Below are 12,200 nucleotides of genomic sequence, written 5' to 3'. Positions count from 1 at the left end.
CCGGAGTTGCTTTGTCGATTGGGTCTCTCCCACTGTTTATATATATATTAAAGCTCACCAGTCACCACCTTCATATGGGTTTGGTGAGATTTTTAGTTTCAAATTTGCAAATGGATTGGACTATGTTTTGATTGCAATTGGGTTAGTTGGTGCCTTTATCCATGGTTGTTCTTTGCCTCTGGCGGATGTAATTGGGGCGAGGCGGCAATGGCCGATTCCTCCGCTGATCTCCTTCTCTCCAAGGGTCGTGACGCCTTCAATTACCCAAACCATCACCCACACCCTTAAATTTTTTTTAGTGTTAACGTATATTGTTAATTTTTCTCCTATGCTCTGCTCTCAACAAAGCTCAATTCAAGCAATTGAGTCAATCCAATTTCATACCTATAATCGACATTCCTTCCTCTGCCATCTCATCGCCGCCATCCTCATCGTCATCTCGATGCCTCACCCAAACCAAATTGCAAAATGGGTGTACAAAACAAAGACGTCACTATTTATTGTCCATTTTAGTCTTTTTAGAAAATTTTGTATTTTTATATATTTTATAAAATTGTTGACTAAGGGTACTTTAGTCCAGTTTTATTTTAAATGTGCTAGAGGGACTTGATTGCACCAAATTGAAACTTGAGGAGTATTTTTTGCACTGAAAGGATATGATATGCACTTTAAGCATAGTTGAAGGGTGTTTTCTGCACTTGACCCATATATATATATATATAGATCTATAACTCAACACATTGATATATATGATATATTTGTGTTATATTTAAACACTAATCTGTTTTGTATTATATATACTTATATATGTACGTGCTGTGTATATTGGCATTGTTTATCTCTGTGTCATATATATATATATATATATATGTGTGTGTGTGTGTGTGTTTGTGCGCGCGCACGTAGACGAGCCCTTCTGACGAGCCGAGCTCGAGCTTGGCTATTTTTGGCTCGCCAGGGCGCCTCCCTAATTGTGGCGAGCCTAGCCCGAGCATGCCAAGGCTTAGGTCGGTATATTTGCAGCTCTATTGATAAGTTCTAAATTTTATTTTACTTATTTATTTATTATTTTTTTTTGGGAGGGGGGGGGGGGTGTTTGTATTTCCCATTCCAACCCTTCTTTCCCTTTCTTCTTGGCTGTGTTCAAACTTAAAAACACAAAATAATTATATACTTGTTATTGGCAAATACATAAAATTATTTGACAAAAGTACCCTCAAATGGTCCTTTAAGAGCCATATAATTATGATATTACTAACTATTTATTTTTTTGTAACTTTATGTTCACTTTACTGCTATTATCTTTGATTTTAGTCACTAAACTATAATTTTTCTTTTATTTTCTTTTTCTAGTTGACAACCACTCCCAAAATCAATGCCACAACGGAAATACCAGAGCCACCACCTCCATCATAATTGACGACACCACCACCACCACCGGCAGCCCGGTACCACCACAATTGACGACAGCACCCCGCCACGACTATTGGCAATGCCACTACCATCACCCAACCACTCCAATTGAAGTCACTTTAAAGCAATTTTATTTTAGTTTGATTACTTAAAATCTAATTTTTATATTATTTTTTTATTCAGAGGAGCTCATCTGTACAAACAGCTTACTCCAGCAACCTTCTCGAGAATGTTTTCTGCTTCCACGTTTCCCAAATGACAACAATGCACTTAAAAAACCAAAGCTCAGATAATGCAATATAAATTGGAATCTCAAATTTGTATGGTATTAGAAGTCCTAAATAACAAAATGGTTTTTTACTTTGATTTAATTATATAAATAAAATAATTACGTATGAATTGACAATTATTAGTTAGCTCTAAAATGTCTTCCAAACTCTTATTTTAAAATATTAAATTACACCTCTCAAATAAAATAATTCCAAGAACCTCACAAAGAATGTTTTAAGAAATATATGCACCAATAAGTCACATAAGATTTGATAGTTTTAAAGAGTGTTTAGTGTCTTATTCGGCCAAAAAGATTTGTGTCAACCTTTAATCCCCAACCCTTCAATTAGGCATTTAAATGAATAATTCATTTGCATCAACCAAACGTTTTACAATTTTGAGAGGCAAACTGAATATATATAGAGAGAGAGATAGCATAAATATGCTTAGTCACCCTACCATGGTGCTTGTTGAAATGGATTTTATTTTCGTTGCCTCGGGACAAAAAAACAATGACAGTGAAGGAGCGTTGTGAAAAGATGGGTTAATAGTCTACTTGAATTTGGATGCAAGTACAAAGTGAATGAAACCATTTGTCTTAACGCATATGTAACTATTTTATTTAATTCAACCAAAAACAAAAATAAACTGTTAAAAAAATCAATTTATTATTTAGGCTTCATAAATTGCTAAAATACAAATTATTGTTAATGCACCTATTTTGTTTAATACAATCAAAGAAAAAAATAAGTTGTTAAAATAGACCAATTTGTTATTTATGCTTCCTAAATCAATGTAAGCTAAGCCCGGGAAGAGTTCAAAACTAGTGTAAACGGGGCAAAGAAGGGCGCCAAGGAGGTTCGAAGTAAGGATCTAATCTATCGTTTGCCATGACAGTTCCCTTTCCATGATACTGAATTCGTTCCACTCTTCGAGTCTCAAAATCATAGCAAAATATCACGCTTCCCCGCCGGAGATACACCAGTTTTGAATTCCGAGGACGAAACGCATTCAGACTTGGATATTTTTTGTAATACCCCGATAATTTTAAAAGATTTATTAATTAGGATTAATTATTTTATTTTATTTTTCAATGATTTATTTTATTTTATTGAGTGCTAGATTAATTATCTTATTTTAATTAAGTTATATTTCGTGATTATGTATGATGATTGATTGTTTGTGTGGTTGATTATTGATTGAATTATTGGTGTGTTGATTTTATTGGTATTATATGACTTAGTTGTAAATTCTTGTTTGTTTATGTGCTTCATGTAATTAGTTATTTTAATTTTTGTATTTAATTAATTATCTTATTTATTTAAATTAATTGGATTGGGCTTAAGGAAAGTTGGACCAAAAGATGTGGTCTTGGGCTTGTATGAAACCTTATTGGGTTAATTAATGAAGGTCCGTGATTATTTAATTATTTAAATGATCACTTTTGTATCAATTATATTTATATATATATATATATATATATATATATAATTATATATAAATATAATTAATTAATAATTGTTATGGAAAGATATATATATAGATATATATTTATTGATATTTATAAGTATATATGATTTAATTAACTAATGAGTTAATTATGGAAGGAATATATATTTATATATAATATATGTTTATAGATATAAATTATTTAAAAGTTATTATTTTAATTCATAATACTAGTTGGAATAGGATTTGGAATTTAAGGTGTATAAAAATACACATAAAACTTTAGGGTTAAAGGTTTTACACGTTAGAAAAATAAAACAGAGAGAGAGAGAGAGATGAAGAAGAAGGGCTGACAAGGAGGAGGTCGGATCTGAAAAGGAGGACGTCGGAATTGGAAGAGATAATTAAAGCTTAAAGCGTCGGTTTCGTTTCGAAACCTTCAGGCGAGTTTTCTCTAACTTTCCTCTTAGAACTCATAAGGATTTCACCTTGAGTATCAAGGCTTTAATTAAATTTATTTGTTTAAAAATTATGGTTAGATCGGAATAATTAAAAAGTATAAACTATTATATTTGATTTTTAGATTATTGGATTTTAATTGATATATATAGGTGTTATGTATATTTTAAAATCAATCTATAGGTGGATTTGTGACCCAAGAGAGTTAATTATGGTTTCTTTATTTTCTAGAATTGTTCTGTAATTTTCTGGAATTTTTATGATATTTTTAGGAATTTATTAGGATTTATTTTCCTATTATTTGTTAGGATATATATATATATATATATATATACACTAGGTAACTGGCGCATGTGGAGCGGCGGCACAATAAAGAATTGATCCAGTGCGGCGCGGTGTAGGATAATAGGGTGTATACGCCAATTAGGGCCATTTGATTAATTAAACTTATGTGAATTGATATGGTGCATCGCGGCGCATAAAACTTTGGTGTGCATGTGTATCTGGACAATAGAAGTGGTCTGGTCAACTATGGGATTATTTGGTGTATTGCAGACCATGAGAAGATGGTGCACTCGCTGATCTGGACCTTAGATCTATTATAGTTAATAGAAAATAATCTAGTGTGAGCGTGTTCATTTGCGCACTCATTTATGACCATTGGATGCGGCATAAAGGAAGTGATGGATTCAGTGTGGTGAGCTCACGGTAGCTGAAAGAGCTTAGCCAATACCAGCACACAAGGAGGCTTGAATCCAGCGCGTGCAAGTGCATAGTAAGCACGTGGGCGCGCGTGGGTAACTATGTTGGCCTAATTCGACACTAGAAATTAAAACGGTCATAACTTGTCATTTTAAATCGAAATTGGGTCATTCTTGAGCTCAAATTCAAGGATTTTTCGTCTTCTTTCCAATGGTACCAATTACATTATCAGATTCCCATCCTACTAGGAGATATTTATGTTTTAGTGAAAAAGTGTCGGAAAACTATTTAAACCAATATGGAGTATTTAAAGGAAACTATTTCTGACATATTTAGTTGCACTAATTTGTGTAAATATAATAAATTAATAAATTGTTATGGAAGGAAGTGTATATATATATATATTCATCCTTCCATACAACTCATATATATATATATATATATATATAATTATTTATATATGGGTATATATAGTTTAACTTGTCTATGAGTTGTAAGGAAGGATGAATATATATATAACTCATAGACAAGTTAAACTATATATACCCATATATAAATAATTATATATATATATATATATATATGTATGTATGTATGTATATTGATTTTAAATAATCAAGGATTATTAAAGAAGGTGTTAAACACATATATACATTAAATAACATATGTGTAGGTATATATATATATATATAAATCATTTAAGATGATTAATATTATCATTCTTATTTGGCATATCTTAATAGGCTGGTTGTTAAATTAATGATATGCGTATAATATGCATGTGATGGCTATGTATGATTTAGCGTATTGTTAATTTTAAAGTTAATTCATGGTTAAAGTGTGGGCATGGATGAATTGTCAAATGATTAAATATATTACCTAAATATTTGTATGAATAGAATACATATATGAAAAGCATGGATGAATTGCTAATTAAATGTATGAATAAATATACCTGTGGAGGCATGGTTGAATTGTCAATGTATAAATATACATACACGGAGGCATGGTTGAATTGCCAATGTATAAATAAATATACTTATGGAGGCATGGTTGAATTGCCAATATATAAATAAAAATATTTACAATGGCATGGTTGATTTGCCAAAGCATAATTACGTTGTTATGTGTTAGATGATTAAAATATCATCTATGGTTGTTGTATGTATGGATTGGATTAGGGTTAGATATTCTTAAATGAGAATAGTTTAGTACTTACTGGTTAGTGTATTATTTTACATTAATAAAATAATATTGGGGAAGACGTGGATGATTTGTCAAAACTTGGATTTTGGATATGTGATTTAAACAATTTAAATCATTATCGGGTTGGGATTAAATAGAGTATTTCTTTTATTATAATTTGTTGTTTAAATGATTAGACAACTGACTAGGATGGGATTAAGGTCAAAGGAGTTTTTATAAAATGAAATGGTAGATTGGTCTAGGTATGAATATTATTTTAATAATTATTTAATAGGTATGGAAATTTAATAAACCTATTAATGGATGTGATTAGTATAGTATATATATTTATATATAGACATGTATATCGTGCTTTATTAAAGTTAAAACTTTATTAGGTTTGGTTTTGATCAGAGATGATCTGCTTATTGGTTTTCAGAGGCCTGGTAGAGTGAACTTGCTCGTAGGGTTTAACCCACGATTTATTTTTCAAGTTATTAGAGGTTCCAGTCTCGAGGTTGAGGATCCGCAGCTGGGAGACTGTCATTCGTCTATTCATCTTGTATACTTTTAAATAGTATTGGATTATTGGATAATGTTTTAAGGAGTCCTTGAGTTATGGGATTTCCGAATTGTAATTGTTGGAGAATCATTAAGTAATATTTATTTATTAGTTTTCTTCAGCGGTTTATTTATTCTTTATTATTCATCTTTGTATTCTGTGCTTGTTAAATACTTTAATTGTTTTGATATCCTCTGGTTTTGTGCGCGGACTTGATCAACCCGTGTTCCGAAATCAGGGGGTATCACAGTTGGTATCAGAGCACTCCAGGTTCAAGTGTCCCTAGGGTGTCTTTCGTTGTGTGACTTCCGCGTTGTGTACTCTTTTACTTAGAGCTTAAGTTTAGGATTCATTGTATTCTATATTCGGTCCGTTAGTGTGTCCTAATGGTAAATCATTGAGTCTTATCAGGAAAATGGTAAGACATCGATTTAGAAGGTATTGGTAAATCGTTGAGTCTTCCCCTAATTTTGAAGTATGGGTTTTATGGATTTATGCACCAATAAAATAATATGGAGGTATTTTAGGGACGGATTAACGGAATAGTTAAGTCCTACCTATTTATTTATGAATGGTATGGTTTAATACACCGGTATGGGACAGTGGTATTTCAGGGACGGATTAACCAAAGAAGTTAAGTCCTACCTATATATTTATAAGGGAACGGATTAACCATAGCGTTAAGTCCTACTTATTCGTGTCAGGTTAACGGAATAGTTGGATGGTATGCCATTGAAATAATATGGTTGGATAGTTTACTTTTATGTGGATATAATGGATTATATATATATATATATATATACATACATACACACACACATATATGGGCCATGATATAAGCTTGAGTCTCAGGATCAGTGGTTAGGATGGAGGCGTATATTGCCGATTGAGATGGGTAGCTGGGTTTAAGGATGTGTGGGCTCTGGTAGAAGGAGGACTCGTAACCACCTTTGTGTGCGTTTTACATGAGATACCCACTATCCGGTTGAAACTGCTTTAGTCCAGTGAGAGTCTCTAGTGTGTACTTATATTTATCAATTATATAAATATGGAATTAGCTAATTACGTGATGTGTCTGCTAATAATGAATATGTGTGGATGGGTTAATTTCCACACGGATAAAAGGAATAATGAAATTTGAAATTAAATAATCAAAGTTTTATTTCATGGATTTGTGAATTCCGAGGACGGAATTCCGTTTGTTAGGGGGGAAGAATGTAATACCCCGATAATTTTAAAAGATTTATTAATTAGGATTAATTATTTTATTTTATTTTTCAATGATTTATTTTATTTTATTGAGTGCTAGATTAATTATCTTATTTTAATTAAGTTATATTTCGTGATTATGTATGATGATTGATTGTTTGTGTGGTTGATTATTGATTGAATTATTGGTGTGTTGATTTTATTGGTATTATATGACTTAGTTGTAAATTCTTGTTTGTTTATGTGCTTCATGTAATTAGTTATTTTAATTTCTGTATTTAATTAATTATCTTATTTATTTAAATTAATTGGATTGGGCTTAAGGAAAGTTGGACCAAAAGATGTGGTCTTGGGCTTGTATGAAACCTTATTGGGTTAATTAATGAAGGTCCGTGGTTATTTAATTATTTAAATGATCACTTTTGTATCAATTATATTTATATATATATATATATATATATATAATTATATATAAATATAATTAATTAATAATTGTTATGGAAAGATATATATATAGATATATATTTATTGATATTTATAAGTATATATGATTTAATTAACTAATGAGTTAATTATGGAAGGAATATATATTTATATATAATATATGTTTATAGATATAAATTATTTAAAGGTTATTATTTTAATTCATAATACTAGTTGGAATAGGATTTGGAATTTAAGGTGTATAAAAATACACATAAAACTTTAGGGTTAAAGGTTTTACACGTTAGAAAAATAAAACAGAGAGAGAGAGAGAGGAAGAAGAAGGGCTGACAAGGAGGAGGTCGGATCTGAAAAGGAGGACGTCGGAATTGGAAGAGATAATTAAAGCTTAAAGCGTCGGTTTCGTTTCGAAACCTTCAGGCGAGTTTTCTCTAACTTTCCTCTTAGAACTCATAAGGATTTCACCTTGAGTATCAAGGCTTTAATTAAATTTATTTGTTTAAAAATTATGGTTAGATCGGAATAATTAAAAAGTATAAACTATTATATTTGATTTTTAGATTATTGGATTTTAATTGATATATATAGGTGTTATGTATATTTTAAAATCAATCTATAGGTGGATTTGTGACCCAAGAGAGTTAATTATGGTTTCTTTATTTTCTAGAATTGTTCTGTAATTTTCTGGAATTTTTCTGATATTTTTAGGAATTTATTAGGATTTATTTTCCTATTATTTGTTAGGATATATATATATATATATATATATATATATATACTAGGTAACTGGCGCATGTGGAGCGGCGGCACAATAAAGAATTGATCCAGTGCGGCGCGGTGTAGGATAATAGGGTGTATACGCCAATTAGGGCCATTTGATTAATTAAACTTATGTGAATTGATATGGTGCATCGCGGCGCATAAAACTTTGGTGTGCATGTGTATCTGGACAATAGAAGTGGTCTGGTCAACTATGGGATTATTTGGTGTATTGCAGACCATGAGAAGATGGTGCACTCGCTGATCTGGACCTTAGATCTATTATAGTTAATAGAAAATAATCTAGTGTGAGCGTGTTCATTTGCGCACTCATTTATGACCATTGGATGCGGCATAAAGGAAGTGATGGATTCAGTGTGGTGAGCTCACGGTAGCTGAAAGAGCTTAGCCAATACCAGTACACAAGGAGGCTTGAATCCAGCGCGTGCAAGTGCATAGTAAGCACGTGGGCGCGCGTAGGTAACTATGTTGGCCTAATTCGACACTAGAAATTAAAACGGTCATAACTTAGTCATTTTAAATCGAAATTGGGTCATTCTTGAACTCAAATTCAAGGATTTTTCGTCTTCTTTCCAATGGTACCAATTTCATTATCAGATTCCCATCCTACTAGGAGATATTTATGTTTTAGTGAGAAAGTGTCGGAAAACTATTTAAACCAATATGGAGTATTTAAAGGAAACTATTTCTGACATATTTAGTTGCACTAATTTGTGTAAATATAATAAATTAATAATTTGTTATGGAAGGAAGTGTGTGTATATATATATATATATATATATATATATATATGTATGTATGTATGTATGTATGTATGTATATTGATTTTAAATAATCAAGGATTATTAAAGAAGGTGTTAAACACATATATACATTAAATAACATATGTGTAGGTATATATATATATAAATCATTTAAGATGATTAATATTATCATTCTTATTTGGCATATCTTAATAGGCTGGTTGTTAAATTAATGATATGCGTATAATATGCATGTGATGGCTATGTATGATTTAGCGTATTGTTAATTTTAAAGTTAATTCATGGTTAAAGTGTGGACATGGATGAATTGTCAAATGATTAAATATATTACCTAAATATTTGTATGAATAGAATACATATATGGAAAGCATGGATGAATTGCTAATTAAATGTATGAATAAATATACCTGTGGAGGCATGGTTGAATTGCCAATGTATAAATATACATACACGGAGGCATGGTTGAATTGCCAATGTATAAATAAATATACTTATGGAGGCATGGTTGAATTGCCAATATATAAATAAAAATATTTACAATGGCATGGTTGATTTGCCAAAGCATAATTACGTTGTTATGTGTTAGATGATTAAAATATCATCTATGGTTGTTGTATGTATGGATTGGATTAGGGTTAGATATTCTTAAATGAGAATAGTTTAGTACTTACTGGTTAGTGTATTATTTTACATTAATAAAATAATATTGGGGAAGACGTGGATGATTTGTCAAAACTTGGATTTTGGATATGTGATTTAAACAATTTAAATCATTATCGGGTTGGGATTAAATAGAGTATTTCTTTTATTATAATTTGTTGTTTAAATGATTAGACAACTGACTAGGATGGGATTAAGGTCAAAGGAGTTTTTATAAAATGAAATGGTAGATTGGTCTAGGTATGAATATTATTTTAATAATTATTTAATAGGTATGGAAATTTAATAAACCTATTAATGGATGTGATTAGTATAGTATATATATTTATATATAGACATGTATATCGTGCTTTATTAAAGTTAAAACTTTATTAGGTTTGGTTTTGATCAGAGATGATCTGCTTATTGGTTTTCAGAGGCCTGGTAGAGTGAACTTGCTCGTAGGGTTTAACCCACGATTTATTTTTCAGGTTATTAGAGGTTCCAGTCTCGAGGTTGAGGATCCGCAGCTGGGAGACTGTCATTCGTCTATTCATCTTGTGTACTTTTAAATAGTATTGGATTATTGGATAATGTTTTAAGGAGTCCTTGAGTTATGGGATTTCCGAATTGTAATTGTTGGAGAATCATTAAGTAATATTTATTTATTAGTTTTCTTCAGCGGTTTATTTATTCTTTATTATTCATCTTTGTATTCTGTGCTTATTAAATACTTTAATTGTTTTGATATCCTCTGGTTTTGTGCGCGGACTTGATCAACCCGTGTTCCGAAATTAGGGGTATCACATTTTTTAAGCTGACGAATGTAAGGATCACCACCAGTGGTGCGATAGTTAATGATGTTCAACATCTTGTAACCCACAACTTCCTCCAGCATCCATTCACTGCTTGGTATAGTGTGACATAAACTATAACTAGAAAGCTTCTTTTTGAGATCCCAGACTATGAATTGATCTCTGTCATCTATGGCAAACCGTACACAACCATCCGGTGATTGTCCCAATATAAAATTCATAAATGGCTGATGCTCTTTCTTGGTGCAACGAGCAGGCAACCTTATCAACCAGAGACGATTTTCCCCCATGTTGGGATCATAAGCGATGAAATGACCACCAACTTTCCAGTAGAAGATCCCAACTATTGATTGACCTCCATACGACTTCCCAAGTGAAAATTCAGATGGAGAAGTGAGAAATGATTCACTCCATTCGCCTGTTCGAGAAGAGAAAGTTTCTATATGTAATCTGTCATATGTGGCTGGCTCCTCTTTCTCAAAGAAAGCTGCAATTACTTTGAAATGTACCACACCATCTTTGCTGCATTCTTCACACGACAAATTCACAAAGGATAGACCGTGTCCATTGTTTGGTGTAGGAAGAGCAAACCATTGGTTTCTGATGGGATTACAAACGAAGTAATTGAAACCCTGGAACGTTTCTAAATTGCATAGTATTAGGCCTTCAGGAGAACTATCTATAACTAAATAGTTTTCAATGTAATCCAACTTTGTAACTTTCCTTTCTTTACAATTTCGAAGGAATGAAAGCTTAAGTATTGACTGATCATTGGTGAGAGTAACCCGAAAGAATCCCAACAATGGGGGAGGAGAATTCTTTCTCTGGGACTGGTAATTGATGCAGAAAATAGGATCAGAGATCAAACGGTTCCATGTCTTGGATACACACTTGAACTTGAAGACGGAGTGTAGAGGCAATCGAAGCAAAATCTCATTTACAAGGTCATCGCACTGTGACACGACTTCCACACTGCTAAAGCTGCTGCTGCTTCTGTACTGGTTCATTCTCCTGGAAATTAATGTGAGATTGTCAATTGAGAAAATAGAATAGGAGAGATATCCAAAAGGAGATCAATAAAAAATAAAAATAAAAACATATAAGAAATTAAAATCATACAATGTGACAGGCAAAAAAAATTGAATTAAAAAATAAATATAAAAAAAAAAAAGTAATTGTAACAGATAGAGAAACTAAACTCAAAATTCTGAACTTGTACCAAAATCAGCATAACTCTAATCCTAGCATCAGCTCAACTCCCAAATCAGAAAAAATTAAAAATTGAAAAAAAAAAAAAAAAAACATATTTTTTTACCCATAAATAGCATACCCAGTCGGCGATTCATCAACAAAAGGAGATCAAAGAATTTAAAATCAAACACCCAAAAAGAAAGATAATTGGACTAAAAAAATTAATGAAGTAATGGCAACAAATATAAAAACTAAAAACTAAGGCTCAGAGTAAAATATTTTTTTATTTAGGTAAAATTTTATATTTATTCTTACGTC

General features: G+C 31.4%; 1 protein-coding gene across 1 annotated transcript; it reads right to left on the bottom strand.

The window, feature by feature from the left end:
- Window positions 1-1,349: 1,349 nt before the first annotated feature.
- Window positions 1,350-11,698, bottom strand: LOC132272846 (F-box protein At5g03970-like). Its single transcript, XM_059773925.1, has 3 exons — window positions 10,684-11,698; window positions 1,617-1,682; window positions 1,350-1,498 (listed from the first exon to the last, which is right to left on the bottom strand). Exons 1-3 carry the CDS (start codon window positions 11,696-11,698, stop codon window positions 1,350-1,352), a joined length of 1,230 nt encoding a protein of 409 aa, XP_059629908.1.
- Window positions 11,699-12,200: the final 502 nt, after the last annotated feature.

Source organism: Cornus florida, unplaced genomic scaffold (genome assembly GCF_030987335.1).
Source record: "Cornus florida cultivar Cherokee Brave unplaced genomic scaffold, ASM3098733v1 CherokeeBrave_3.0.0_Hap2_Chr09, whole genome shotgun sequence".
NCBI classification, from domain to species: Eukaryota; Viridiplantae; Streptophyta; class Magnoliopsida; order Cornales; family Cornaceae; genus Cornus; species Cornus florida.
Note: the sequence above shows the minus strand (reverse complement) of the source record. Positions and strands in the feature narration are given on the sequence as shown.